The 15,630-nt window shown below is 45.7% G+C and overlaps 1 protein-coding gene across 4 annotated transcripts in view; it reads left to right on the top strand.

The window, feature by feature from the left end:
- The window catches only part of TTLL5 (tubulin tyrosine ligase like 5), a 50,742-nt gene extending 38,956 nt beyond the window's left edge, over positions 1–11,786 (top strand). For 2 of the 4 annotated variants that reach the window (XM_068254502.1, XM_068254505.1), the window contains 11 exons: positions 1,931–2,007; positions 2,851–2,957; positions 3,067–3,132; positions 3,764–4,051; positions 6,936–7,102; positions 7,187–7,302; positions 7,584–7,698; positions 10,652–10,728; positions 10,802–10,851; positions 10,929–11,049; positions 11,123–11,786. In XM_068254502.1, coding sequence (XP_068110603.1) covers positions 1,931–2,007; positions 2,851–2,957; positions 3,067–3,132; positions 3,764–4,051; positions 6,936–7,102; positions 7,187–7,302; positions 7,584–7,698; positions 10,652–10,728; positions 10,802–10,851; positions 10,929–11,041 — 1,176 coding nt within the window. In that variant the 3' untranslated portion in view covers positions 11,042–11,049; positions 11,123–11,786. The remainder of the gene's footprint in view (positions 1–1,930; positions 2,008–2,850; positions 2,958–3,066; positions 3,133–3,763; positions 4,052–6,935; positions 7,103–7,186; positions 7,303–7,583; positions 7,699–10,651; positions 10,729–10,801; positions 10,852–10,928; positions 11,050–11,122) is intronic. The other 2 variants (XM_068254503.1, XM_068254504.1) reach the window with 2 other exon arrangements.
- The last annotated feature ends 3,844 nt before the right edge of the window (positions 11,787–15,630 follow it).

Below are 15,630 nucleotides of genomic sequence, written 5' to 3'. Positions count from 1 at the left end.
CCTCTACCACTTGCAGAGTGCACAGGGAAGCACAAGCCACTTCCTGCATACTGACCTTTCTATTCCCTCTTCCTGTATACTGACCTTTCTATTTCCTCTTCCACTTGCAGAGTGCACAGGGAAGCACAAGCCACTTCCTGCATACTGAACTTTCTATTCCCTCTTCCTGCATACTGACCTTTCTATTCCCTCTTCCTGTATACTGACCTTTCTATTTCCTCTTCCACTTGCAGAGTGCACAGGGAAGCACAAGCCTCTTCCTGCATACTGAACTTTCTATTCCCTCTTCCTGTATACTGACCTTTCTATTTCCTCTTCCACTTGCAGAGTGCACAGGGAAGCACAAGCCACTTCCTGCATACTGAACTTTCTATTCCCTCTTCCTGCATACTGACCTTTCTATTCCCTCTTCCTGTATACTGACCTTTCTATTTCCTCCTCCACTTGCAGAGTGCACAGGGAAGCACAAGCCACTTCCTGCATACTGACCTTTCTATTCCCTCTTCCTGTATACTGACCTTTCTATTTCCTCCTCCACTTGCAGAGTGCACAGGGAAGCACAAGCCACTTCCTGCATACTGACCTTTCTATTCCCTCTTCCTGTATACTGACCTTTCTATTTCCTCTTCCACTTGCAGAGTGCACAGGGAAGCACAAGCCACTTCCTGCATACTGACCTTTCTATTCCCTCTTCCTGTATACTGACCTTTCTATTTCCTCTTCCACTTGCAGAGTGCACAGGGAAGCACAAGCCACTTCCTGCATACTGAACTTTCTATTCCCTCTTCCTGCATACTGACCTTTCTATTCCCTCTTCCTGTATACTGACCTTTCTATTTCCTCTTCCACTTGCAGAGTGCACAGGGAAGCACAAGCCTCTTCCTGCATACTGAACTTTCTATTCCCTCTTCCTGTATACTGACCTTTCTATTTCCTCTTCCACTTGCAGAGTGCACAGGGAAGCACAAGCCACTTCCTGCATACTGACCTTTCTATTCCCTCTTCCTGTATACTGACCTTTCTATTTCCTCTTCCACTTGCAGAGTGCACAGGGAAGCACTCACCGCATCCTGCCACCGTGCTCCTCTCCCCCTTGCTCCAGTCCTGCTGATGTAGACGCGCTCCTCTTCTCCTGCTGCAGCTGCCGATATAACGATACACTGTGGCTGCCTGCCGGCAATACAGCTCCGGGTCCTCCGTACTTCCTGATGCCATACTTCCTTATTAGTGGTTATGATACTGTAACCCCAGCAGCCAGTGTGTCGGCGTCACGCGTGATGAACGGAGTACGAGTGCCGCTGTGGTTACAGTAACAAAACCACTAATAAGGAAGTAAGGCACCCGGAAGTATGGTAGCTTTATTGAACTGCTATATCTGCAGCTGCAGGAGAAGAGGAGTCCCATTAGCAGGATCGGAGTGAGGGAGAGAGGAGCTCCCCGGCTGGATCAGGTGAGAGCTGAAGTACTGAAGTGTTAGTGCATTACAGTGTAGGGCATTGCTGTGTAGTGTAGTTCAGTGCTGTGTAGCTTAGCTGGTGGGGCAGCAGGGGTTAGAGTTGTGTAGCTTAGACCTAAGAGCATCTTATAGTCTGGTGCGTCTTATAGTCGGAAAAATACTGTATTTATAGTTCATCACAATGAATGTTTGAAAAGCATTTATTTAGAATTATGGAGAACTCCTAACACATACAGTATATATAGACATAGTACGTGAAGATATCAATAACAGGAGGGCAACATTGATTAATAAAAAAAAAAGTGTGCATGTTTTAATAATAGAGAGCAACCCCTGATCTCCCCGTCTACCCAAAATTCTCCATTTCCTGCACCAGATATCTAAATGCATCTACATTCTCATGCCTGGATGTCATCCTGGATGTCAATATGGCAACAGACCCCATTATAAAGCTTTGTTTCTTCTCTGTTATAGGAGACCCAGCAGATGGCCTCAGGAGACGTCCTGGGTGTAAATCCTGCAGCATTTCAGACCTTCATAGCCGAAGCCAGGTATGATGAGTTGGGTGTGGCATCGGTGGCTCCCATATAAAAAAAAAAAAAAAAGTACTAATGAGGAGATTTATGGGTGTGGCTACTGCATAGTAGTAATTAGATGGGTGTGGCTCCCGCACAGTAGTGGTGAGGTGGATGGATGTGGCTCCTGCACAGTAATGGTGAGACGCATTGGTGTGGCTACTGCACAGCAGCGGTGAGATGAATGGGTGTGGCTCCTGCACAATAGTGGTGAGGTGGATGGGTGTGGCTCCTGCCATGAGCGTAGCAATAACTCCTGTGACCCCTGCCATTGCAGGGGGGCCCAGACGATTTGGAGGCCGTTTCTCCACCTTCTCCCCCACCGCAAGTGCAGCCAATTAGCAAAACAACCTCCCCTTTCTGCTGCCATTTGCTGGCTCCCGATCATGTGACCTGCATGGGGTTCGGGGACCAAGGGGGCCCCATACTATCATTTTTGCAGGGGGGCCCTATTAAGTCTAGTTACGCCCCTGGGCCTCCTGCACAGTAGTAGTGAGACGCATAGGTGTGGCTCCTGCACAGCAGCGGTGAGATGGATGGGTGTGGCTCCTGCACAGTAATAGTGAGATGGATAGGTGTGGCTCATGCACACTAGTGGTGAGGTTGGTGGGTGTGTCTCCTGCACAGTAATAGTGAGATGGATGGGTGTGTCTCCTGCACAGTAATAGTGAGATGGATGGGTGTGACTCCTGTGCTGTAATGGTGAGATGGATGGGTGTGACTCCTGTGCTGTAATGGTGAGATGGATGGGTGTGACTCCTGTGCTGTAATGGTGAGATGGATGGGTGTGGCTTCTGAACTCTGTGCTCATCTTTCCAGTGAATATGAGCTGGAAGAGGTCCTCACCTTTTACACACACAAGAATAAATCTGCCACCGTCTTTCTGGGAAGCTCAAATAGTGGCACAAATGGAGCTCAACATGCGGGTGAGTGATGAAGACTGCGGTCATGTCACTGTGATCTATGTATTGTGATGGTAAATGTGATACCTGGTCACTACAATTGTGTGTACATGTATATAATATTCCTGTCCAGGGACTCTGGAGGGTGCGATGAACAGGAAAGCAGAGCAAGCGAATTATGAGTCTGTCTGTGCCCCGGGTAAGCTTCATGTCTCTTTGACTGTGACACCCCCCCCCCCCCCATCTCTACGCCTGTGTGGTCACATCTGCTGCATCTGTCTATCCAATGTCTCCATGTTTGCGGTCACACCTTCTGCTTCCGGCCATCCCTGGACTCCATGTTTGTTTGTGACACATTCTGCCAATCCAAAATAAGTTTTATTGGCAGGACCAAATACTACATTAGCAATGCCAAAGCAAAACATTAGTGTTAGCATGGGAGGGTGTGGGATTATAGGCATGGGGAGGGTATAGGTGACAGTATAAGGGGTATATAGTTCATAGAGGTGGGGAGGGTATAGGCGGCAGTATAAAGGGGTATATGCTCTGTGGGGTATCATGTTTCTCTCAGTTGGTGTCAGGTAGTGATATAGCGGGCCGCTGTTTGCACCGATGTTTCCTCTTCCCGCTGTAGGATGTAGAGTTTCCTCTTATCTGTGAAGGTGAAATCCGGGATATGGGCGGAGAGTCTCTGGAAGTGGGCAGTCCTCTGTCCATCCCAGGTCTCAATGTTGGTTATGACACATTCTGCCTCTGGCCATCCAGCATCTCTATGTTTGTAATCCCTGCCTATATTTCTATGTCCATCATATACTTGTCACTTCTTTTAGCAGGTAATGGAGTACCGGATCCCCCGGTTACCTCCAGCTCTGGTGTCTCTGTTTGCAGTATCTCTTCAGATGGTAAAACCACACAACTCAAAAAACCTTCATTGCTGCCGCCTGAGCATCAGCTGTGTACTCCCCTCCCAGGAAGTAGATTGCACACTTTGTCAAGCACTGGCACTTGGGCCCAGCCTGTACCCCGTTCCCAGAGCTGCACACTGGGGACCTCCTCTTTCCAAAGTGCTGCACAAATCTACACCCAAAGGCTGAGCCGACCGAACTCCTCACGACCAGGTGTGTAACCCAGCTTGATCCCCTATAAAACCTGACACTGCCCCCCATAACACCTGATCCCTTAACAAACCTGGCCCCACCCAACAACATCTGATCCACCAATAACACAATAATACTAGTCTATAGAGGTGAACACCTTGTTTAGTTCCCTAAAAGTGTTTTATGCTTTCTAAACAACTGCTTTAATGAGAAGCGATTTCCCCATGTTTCCCTGCATGCCGCTGATCCAGGGCCAGATGTACCATAAGGCACTGTAGGCATGTGCCTACAGGCACCTGATGATGCAAAGGCGGCTCTCTCCCCTCCCCCTAGTGCTGCCCTCCCTCCTTCCCTATGCAGAGTCCTGAGCAAAGGGTAAATGAGGTTACTCACCCAGCTCTCGGCATTCTACTGACAAGATCTCCCTTCAGTTGGGAGCACTATTAGCTACTTAATACTGAGGGTACCTCTGACTCCCTTATGCTAAGAGACACTGGTAGCTCCCTATAAGCGGTACGGGAAAAGTGACAGCTGTGCCTATAGGCTCCCGTGATGTAAATCCGGCCCTGCACTGATCTGTCATCGAGAAGAGATAAAGTACTGCTTACTGTATATAACAAAGATCTTCTAAAATGGCCTGGACACATTTGTTGGTACCCCCAGAAAACATTATAAGTTACTAGATTAAAGCCAGTTTTTTAAATAATTTTTTTTTTTGTAATTAGGTGATAACACATCTCCAGCCGTGTTATCATCATCCAGCCAATTTATATTGAGAGAAGTCGTTACTGTTTGGTGTCACTGTGTGTCCCTCACTGAACATGGACCAGAGACAGCAGAGGAGATCACAGAGGACAGTATAGACATGTTGCAGGCAAACACTATAAGGCTCCCTGCACACTGCAAATCCGTTTTGTAATTCTGATTTGCAATTCCGATTTCCCCTGACTGCAATCAACAGAAAAACAGAGGAAAAAACGCAGCATGCAGTAATGATTAAAAACCTGAATCGGTTGTAAAAACCGATTAAAAATCGGAATCGCATGCAGTGTGTAGGGAGCCTACTGCTGGGTATACACGGTACGTTTCTGTACCATGTATCGATCAGCTGATCCGGCCAGCTGATAATATTCAGCTGGCCCGAGCAAGCCGCTCGACCCGCGCCCGCTCGATTCCAGCCGGTGGACAATGGCAGGGAATCGAGCGGCTGATAAGGACCGCCGGCGGGGACAAGTGGGAATCGATCCGCACGCGTGGACTAGCGGGGACGCGGCTGGAGTCGATCCGGCGGCTAATCGAGCCGCCAGTCGACCCGTGTATGCCAGGCATAAGACCGTATCCCAACAGCCTGATGTTCCTGAGACAACTGCTCCAAATATCGTTACGATGTCTAAGATCTATAGGACTGTTGACAATTTCCTGGGACATTGACACAAGAGGAAAGCTGACCTCATAAAGGGCATAAGGATATTACAGATGGAGACAAACAGCCAAGAACACCTTCCACAGAGAAGCAAGTTGAGGCCTGAGGTTAAGGTCCTTCAGGGTCTGATCACACCATTCAATGTTTTTCTTAGTGATGGGGTGGAAAACAATTAAGCTTTCAAAGAAAATAAATGGTTTTCTGTGAAACACTACTGTGAAACAATTATTTGCTTATGTTTTGGGGATGAATTATTGCATTTGGCTCAGGATGCCTTGAGTTTGAGCAGAGAACAATACAATCTCAAGACTATGAAGATATGAAAGAGTGAAACGTAGTGCCAACCTTGTCTCCGTCACAGCTCATGAAACCTCCACCAGGAAACTCACAACTAAGACTACCCAAGAATGGCTGAGAACAAAACATTGGACTACGGCAAAGGAAAAGAGGCGCCCAATATAAATAAAACACTTTAAAATCAATAAAATAAAGAAGGTTGAGGTGGCTCACCTCATAGACAACAAACTCACTTAATTAAGGAAGTTTAATGGATAATTAAGCACAGGCAACGCGTTTCGTTGGACTATGCCCACTTCCTCAGGCGAATTAAAAGTGACAGAGCCGTCTATATGCCAGACTCGGGGCGCCTCTAGCAAAACATTGGACTACTCCGAAGAGTCCTTATATGAGCCCTGATTTGAATCCTATAGAAAAAAGTGGAGTTTGGATAAGCCCCCTACAAACCTGACAGAGCTGGAGCAGTTAGCTGAGAAAGAGTTGTCCACACTGCCTGCTGCCAAGTGCAGAAGTCTCACTGAGACAGACCTACCTAGGAATCCTTGTTTGCAGTGATTGACCCTAAGGCCGGTTTCAGACTACAAACGGGCGTTAGCGATGCAGTGCGCCCAACGCACCACATGCACTGTCAAAAACAGGCCTTCAGGGAACACTGCACCGTTCCGCCCGGTGTTCCCTCTCTGGCCACCGGCCAAGCAGGAAGTGATGCGTGCTTGCCATCACTTCCTGCTTCGGGTATGCGGAAGTGCAAGGAAGCGTATTGTTAAAATATACTTTCGCACACGCGGGCTGCGATGCGTCGCCATAGACTAAGCGGCAAAAACGTCACTTGGGTCATGCTGTAACATAATATGAAAGTCTACTTAGACTTTCATTGCAAGGTGGTGGGGTGCGGTAAAAAATCCTTACCACATCGGTGTGAAAGGGCCCTCAAGGTTGTGGTACAGAATGTTGTTATGGGTCTCATCATTTATGTCCATGCCATTTTTATTTGCGTTGTTGTTTTAAAAATTCTCTTGACTCCAAACCCTAAATAAAGTCTGATGTTTGGGTTGTGGGTTCTCCATCTTTGTGGAGGAGAACCAACAAGTCCTTGTCTGTATGAGTGTGGCCCCTGTGGACTGGCCTTTGTTTCGGACGTGTTCTGCCTCTTCTCTAGTTCTTATATTTTTTCTTTTTGTACAGCCAGTGCCCAATCCAGCGCTCTGCGCTCACGATGCAGTTCTGCAGGGTCACTACGAGAAGGAGAGGACCCTTATAATATGGGAGCGGTGACCGCATCATTGCAGCGTCTTGCTGAAAGACAAGCAACCCGAAGCAATGTGTCTCAGCTGAGACAAATCACCCAACAGGTAATGTCCCCTCCGACTATAACCCAATCCGTTCAGTCCCACCAATGCCGAAATCCACCAACAAAAATATCTCTTCTTCTTTAGCTCACTCACCTGAACCTGGCAAGTGGGGCGCTTACCAGAGCTGCAATCCGTCTAGGTGGCATTCCCCGGGCCATCAGAAAAACAGCCACTCAAACCTGCACCGAGACCAAAACTAAGTGAGCACATGGCAGAAAACTCTATTCCTAGAGACTCCCATACTACACCCTAATCCTAGAGACACTACACACGGATACCCAGACCAAATCCTAATCCTAGAGACACAGCTCCCAGACCACATCCTTATCTCTGAGACCTAGCATGCTGACACCCAAACTGCACCCTAGTACTATAGACACAGCACCCAGACCAAATCCTAATCCTAGAGACAAAGCACCCATACTACACCCTAACCTGAGATGTGCAACACAACTGTCTTATTGCATTACGTCTGCCTTAGGAATGGGCCACATCAGGCCTGGGACCAAGACATGGAGACCAACCTCTGCTCATCTGTGACCGGCCCTACACCTCACAGCAGCCAACATACCCAGCTAGGACAGAGTGTGGAGCAGGTGAGATCACCCTATGTACACTTGTGATTGGAATGAAGAAGAGATGTTGTTACCATGGCGACATGTTTACTGCTGTAATCTCATTGGGGGAGACAAATTAACTGATAATGATATTGGCAAGGACAGTATTGTCCCATCCTACATGTACATACCATACCTATACTGTAGTGAAGCACCAGCATTGCCATACCATACCTATACTGTAGTGGTGCACCAACCTTGCCATACCATTCCTATACTGTAGTGACGCACCAGCATTGCCATACCATACCTATACTGTAGTGACGCACCAACATTGCCATACCATACCTATACTGTAGTGACGCACCAGCATTGCCATACCATACCTATACTGTAGTGACGCACCAACATTGCCATACCATACCTATACTGTAGTGGTTCACCAACATTGCCATACCATACCTATACTGTAGTAACGCAACAGCATTGCCATACCATACCTATACTGTAGTGGTGCACCAACATTGCCATACCATACCTATACTGTAGTGACGCACCAACATTGCCATACCATACCTATACTGTAATGATGCACCAGCATTGCCATACCATACCTATACTGTAGTGGTGCACCAACATTGCCATACCATACCTATACTGTAGTGGTGCACCAACATTGCCATACCATACCTATACTGTAGTAGTGCACCAACATTGCCATACCTATACTGTAGTGACGCACCAGCATTGCCATACCATACCTATACTGTAGTGATGCACCAGCATTGCCATACCATACCTATACTGTAGTAGTGCACCAACATTGCCATACCTATACTGTAGTGACGCACCAGCATTGCCATATCATACCTATACTGTAGTGATGCACCAGCATTGCCATACCATACCTATACTGTAGTGGTGCACCAACATTGCCATACCATACCTATACTGTAGTGGTGCACCAACATTGCCATACCATACCTATACTGTAGTGACGCACCAACATTGCCATACCATACCTATACTGTAATGATGCACCAGCATTGCCATACCATACCTATGCTGTAATGATGCACCAACATTGCCATACCATACCTATACTGTAGTGGTGCACCAACATTGCCATACCATACTTATACTGTAGTGACGCACCAACATTGCCATACCATACCTATACTGTTATGATGCACCAGCATTGCCATACCATACCTATATTGTAGTGGTGCACCAGCATTGCCATACCATACCTATATTGTAGTGGTGCACCAGCATTGCCATACCATACCTATACTGTAGTGGTGCACCAACATTGCCATACCATACCTATACTGTAGTGACGCACCAACATTGCCATACCATACCTATACTGTAATGATGCACCAGCATTGCCATACCATACCTATACTGTAGTGGTGCACCAACATTGCCATACCATACCTATACTGTAGTGACGCACCAACATTGCCATACCATACCTATACTGTAGTAGTGCACCAACATTGCCATACCATACATATACTGTAGTGACGCACCAGCATTGCCATACCATACATATACTGTAGTGACGCATCAGCATTGCCATACCATACCTATACTGTAGTAACGCACCAGCATTGCCACACCATACCTATACTGTATTGGTGCACCAACATTGCCATACCATACCTATACTGTAGTGACGCACCAACATTGCCATACCTATACTGTAGTGACGCACCAGCATTGCCATACCATACCTATACTGTAGTGATGCACCAGCATTGCCATACCATACCTATACTGTAGTAGTGCACCAACATTGCCATACCATACATATACTGTAGTAACGCACCAGCATTGCCATATCATACCTATACTGTAGTGACGCACCAGCATTGCCATACCATACCTATACTGTAGTGATGCACCAGCATTGCCATACCATACCTATACTGTAGTAGTGCACCAACATTGCCATACCATACATATACTGTAGTGACGCACCAGCATTGCCATACCATACCTATACTGTAGTGGTGCACCAACATTGCCATATCATACCTATACTGTAGTGACGCACCAGCATTGCCATACCATACCTATACTGTAGTGGTGCACCAACATTGCCATATCATACCTATACTGTAGTGACGCACCAGCATTGCCATACCATACCTATACTGTAGTGAAGCACCAGCATTGCCATACCATACCTATACTGTAGTGGTGCACCAACATTGCCATACCATACATATACTGTAGTGACGCACCAGCATTGCCATACCATACCTATACTGTAGTGGTGCACCAACATTGCCATATCATACCTATACTGTAGTGACGCACCAGCATTGCCATACCATACCTATACTGTAGTGAAGCACCAGCATTGCCATACCATACCTATACTGTAGTGGTGCACCAACATTGCCATACCATACATATACTGTAGTGACGCACCAGCATTGCCATATCATACATATACTGTAGTAACGCACCAACATTGCCATACCATACATATACTGTAGTGGTGCACCAACATTGCCATACCATACCTATATTGTAGTGGTGCACCAGCATTGCCATACCATACCTATACTGTAGTGGTGCACCAGCATTGCCACACCTATACTGTAGTGAAGCACCAGCATTGCCATACCATACCTATACTGTAGTGGTGCACCAACATTGCCATACCATACCTATACTGTAGTGGTGCACCAGCATTGCCACACCTATACTGTAGTGAAGCACCAGCATTGCCATACCACACCTATACTGTAGTGAAGCACCAGCATTACCATACCATACTTATACTTTATACTAAATGCCATATTATAGACTTGTTGTGAACACTTGATACAGAGAAGTCTGATTCATTGACACCCCCTTCCAATCTCCAGGGTCTTTCCTGGTAGAAGTCCTGGTTAATCCTATGTGTCATATACAATCTTTTGATTTGTCCTCAATTACAATTGATGTATCCACAATTATAACGTGTATTGGTTAGTCTCTCCTGCAGCCCACCCCTCCTTCAAGCCAGAAGCTGCATGTTGCCCGCAAGTTATCGGCATCCCGCTCTGTTCGGTAGGTATCAAGGCTACTTTGGGTGGCTGGGATGTGGAGTGTACTCAGCTGATGGTGTACGCTTCCATTATAGGGTGTCTGCTTGTGATGGAGCCCAGCCTAGCAGTGACCCTCTCGCACAGGGTAAGTAGAATTCATCCATGATGCTGCTATGCTAGGCAGTCTCCCCACCAACAGCTTCACTAATTTCTCTCTTCCAGGAGCCTTGGAACCATCACAGGTTATATTTGCCCGATCCAGACCCCCTGTTCCACCTCCCAGGACAACTGGTGGACCACTGAAGAAAAAAGATACAGTACTGCGCCCAACTTGACAACGCTGGTAATTTATAGTTGTCAAGGTGGTGTGTGCATTCTTTATTACCATAAATGTAACTCCTAATTTGTACTTTCAGATTTTAGAACCAAGTCAGACTGCAGATCAGGCCATAGCGTGATGCATACAGATCTTCCGACAAGACCAACTGCAGGCCAATCCAAAGCTCGAAGATCCTTCAACTTTCAAATGGACCAAACCAAATCTGACTTTCTCAGATCATCCAAGATCTTGCATACCAAACTACGCAGGCTGACCTCACACACTCAGATCCATGATCATATTTCAGTCTAAATTGAAATTGTCCCATGTGTGGCAAGACCAAATCATAGATATTTTTCCAGTATTTAAAAGAAGGCAAATGTCTGATAGGGCTCTAGAACCACCTTCAATTCTACTAGACAGCCGTCCGTAGCAAGATATTCCTAGATTTTCTAGATGTCCAATAACCCTGGTGGGATATTTCTGAATCCTCCAGATAACAATTGCAGGATGTTCCCAAATCTTTCACATGAAAATAGTGGGTTGCTCCCACATATTCTAGATAATATAGCAAGACTGTGACATCTTCCAGATAACCATAGCTGGATCAAACAGTATAAAAAACACAGTGGCTGGCACCCAGTGCTGGCTGGCTGGGACACTGTATCTTGGACCTGGATTCTGCAATGTGCTCACAGCATTCAGATTACCAATTGCAGATAGAGAAAGAAAGAGCTTTGCACCACGGAGTATGCTTCCAGACTTTCATCCAAAGTTACATACAGATACATATACAGCTGGGAGTAGGAGATGGCCTAAAAGCCATTTCACGGGAACAACACGCTTCCTCAGAGAGCAAAGGTAGTGTCTGAGGAAGAGGGTTGTTCCTGTGAAACGGCTGTTAAGCCATCTCCTACCGCCGGTTGTATATGTATCTGTATGTAACTTTGGATTAAAGTCTGGAAGCATACGCCCTGGTGCCCAGCTCTTTCTCTATCTCTAGCCATAGCTGGATGTTGCCCGATTTTACTGGATTCCATAGTGGGATGCTCCTAGAGTTCTCCATAGGTTCCAGACAACCATTGCATGGTTCCCAGACCTTACATAAGGGAATGGTCCCAGGAATCTCCATATCTTCCAGACAACCTTAGCAGGATAATCCCAGATCTTTCAGATAACTATATTGGCATGTTCCAGATCTTCATAATAATAACAGTGCGGTGTTTCCAGGTCTTCCATACTGCTATAGCGGGATGATCACAGTTATTGTAGATAACGAAAGAAGGATGCTCATCTATCTTCCAGTCAGTCAACCATACTATGATGCTCACAGGGCAAAGAAGCCACAGAATATACTGTCCAGGTGTTATAGATGTCCTCACTGGTACTGCTGCTTCTTCTGATGTAAATATTTTTTGTATCGTGTACAAAGGAAATAAATTATTTTACCAGAAATCCTGATATTTTGCATCCAAAAAACACCCATTGGGTGGTTCTTTATGTTGGGGATTGAAGGTTTTATACAAAACCAGTACAGGTTTTGTATTGGGGCAACATCGCAGGAAGCAGGGTGATCTAAGATCAGGTGATACGTTGATGTCGGTGGTGAGATTCTCCATAGGGGAACCTACAGTCATGGCCAAAATTGTTGGTACCCCAGAAAGTTTTCCAGAAACTAGTATTTCACACAGAAAAGTATTGCAGTGACATGGTTTGCCATACACGTTTATTTCCTTTGTGTGTATTGGGACAAAACGGAAAAAGGGAGGCAAAAAAGAAAATTGGGCATGCTACACAAAACTCCAAAAATGGGCTGGGCAAAATTATTGGCACCCTTTCAAAATTGTGGATAAATAAGGTTGTTTCAAACATGCGATGCTTCCTTAAACTCACCTGGAGCAAGTAACAGGTGTGGGCAATTCAAAAATCACACCTGAAAGCAGATAAAAAGGAGAAAAGTTCACTTAGTCGTTGCATTGTGTGTCTGTGTGTGCCACACTAAGCATGGGCAACAGAAAGAGGAGAAGAGAACTGTCTGAGGGCTTGAGAACCAAAGTTGAGTCAAAATATCAACAATCTCAAGGTTACAAGTCCACCTCCAAAAATCTAGATTTGCCTTTGTCCACAGTGCACAACATTATCAAGAATTTTGCAACCCATGGCACTGTAGCTAATCTCCCTGGGTGTGGACGGAAGAGAAAAAGTGAAGAAAGGTTGTAATGCAGGACAGTCCGGATGGTGGATAAGCAGCCCCAAACAAGTTCCAAAGAAATTCAAGCTATCCTGCAGGCTCAGGGAGCATCAGTTTCAGCGCAAATTATCCCTCAAGATTCAAATGAAATGAAACGCTATGGCAGGAGATCCAGGAGGACCCCACTGCTGACACAGAGACATAAAAAAGCAAGACTACAGTTTGCCAAAATGTAATTCAGTAAGCCAAAATCCTTCTGGGAAAAGAACTCGGTACCTACAGTGAAATATGGTTCAATGATGTTTTGGGTTTGCTTTGCTGCCTCTGGCACTGGGTGCCTTGAATGTTTGCAATGCATCATGAAATCTGAGGATTACCTAAAGATTTGGGGTTGCACTGTAGAGCCCAGTGTCAGATAGCTGGGTTTGCGTCCGAGATCTTGGGTCTTCCAGCAGTACAATGACACCAAACATACGTCAAAAAGCACCGAGAAATGGATGGCAACAAAGCACTGGAAAGTTCTGAAGTGACCAGCAGTGAGTCCAGATCTAAATCCCACTGAACACCTGTGGAGAGATCGTAAAATTGCTGTTGGGAAAAGGCGCCCTTCCAATAAGAGAGACCTGGAGCAGTTTGCAAAGCGAGAGTGGTCCAAAATTCCGGGTGAGAGGTGTGAGAAGGTTATTGATGGTTATAGGCAGCAACTGATTTCAGTTATTTTTCCAAAGGCTTTGCAACCCATTATTAAGTTAAGGGTGCCAATAATTTTGTCCAGACCATTTTTGGAGTTTTGTGTGACATTATGTCCAATTTTCTTTTTTCCTCCCTTTTTTGTTTTGTTCCAATACACACAAAGGGAATAAACGTGTATAACAAAATGTGTTACTGCAATACTTTTCTGTGAGAAATATTTTCTGGAAAAATGTCTGGAGTGCCAACAATTCAGGTCATGGCTGAATATGTCTGATTTTATGTTTCCGGTCAGGGAACGGGATGGTTCTGTAAGAAAGCTACTAGACCCGTCTGTTCTGACTAAAACTAAGAGGAGCAAGCACAGACCCAGCACTTTATAGTTTGCGGTGTATATTCATTGCCCTGCATTCATGGGGCTCGATTCACAAAGCGGTGATAACTCAGTTATCACGCCTAAAACACTTTAGGCGTGATAACCTTTGCACTAGCAAAGTTATCACCGCTTTGTGCTCTAACTCGCGCGAAGTTACCGCGCGTACGTGCGCGCGCAAAGTCCCATAGGGCTTAATGGGAGCTTCGCGCGGAAAATTCGCGCGAGTTTCTTCTTATCATGCCTAAACTGAGTTTAGGCGTGATAAAGGGGTTTTCACTCGCGTGCAAACACTTTGCACCGCTTTGTGAATCAGGCCCATGGTCTCCACTTCATGTTTTCTTGTTTGTTCTGTGTAATATTTAAAGCTATAGGCTTGCTATACACCAACGATTCTGGATGCTAGCCTGCCTTACAGGGGCGAAGAGATAATTTGCATATTCAGTAGTGGTGCATTGTGGGTAACCACAAATGTTCACTTATAGCTGAATTATTGCAAGTTTCCTTCTGTTTTAAGAAGGCAATTCTCACCAAACATTGCTTATTAGTAGGAGGGCTTTTTGGTCTCTTTTATCCCCCTACACATTCCTAGTGGTTTGGGTCACCCCAAGCTGTTCCTAACTGAACAGCGTGTCACCTTCCAGCATCACAGGACTGAAAAGAGGGAGACTGGCTAGGGTGTTGTGCACCCAATACTATCCTCATCAACACTGCCCATACAGATTAAGTATGGAAAGTAGGGATGAATCTCGAATTAAAATGAGCCTTGATTGCCTCAGGTGTTCGGCTGGGAGAGAGGGGGTTACTTACTCATAAGTCTGCAGTCCTCTATGTGTTCCAAACGACTTGCACGTGTCCCATTGGACGCGTTGCAAGACTCACTATGCACACTTCCTCCTTCAGGCTTGAAGGAGGAATTGCACGTAGTGAGTCTTTTCAACGTGTCCAATAAGACACGTGCAAGACGTATGGAACACATAGAGGACTGCGGACTTATGAGCAAGTAACCCCCTCTCTCCCAGCAGCACACCTGAGACAATCAAGCCTCATTTTAATTATGGATTTGAGTAGCTCACTACTCGTAAGCTCATCACTAATGGAAAGTCAGGGAGGTTAGTCTAATGGTAGCCACTAACGATCCAATCTTTTTCATCCAATTTTACCAAATCTATGTACCGTAGTATAGGGGTAAATTGAGTGATTATATTGAATGGATAATTTAGGCAGTCCCTATATTACATAGAAGTGGATGAAAAAGATTGGATCATTAGTGGCCAACATTATGGTGCCCATATATGGTACAAGAAAAACTTTATATTTTCCCGTTTATTCAACTGAAACGATCGAATCG

The sequence above is a fragment of the Hyperolius riggenbachi genome, chromosome 9 (assembly GCF_040937935.1).
Source record: "Hyperolius riggenbachi isolate aHypRig1 chromosome 9, aHypRig1.pri, whole genome shotgun sequence".
Taxonomy (NCBI): Eukaryota; Metazoa; Chordata; class Amphibia; order Anura; family Hyperoliidae; genus Hyperolius; species Hyperolius riggenbachi.
The sequence above is the reverse complement of the archived record's forward strand: the minus strand, read 5'-3'. Positions and strand labels throughout refer to the sequence as shown.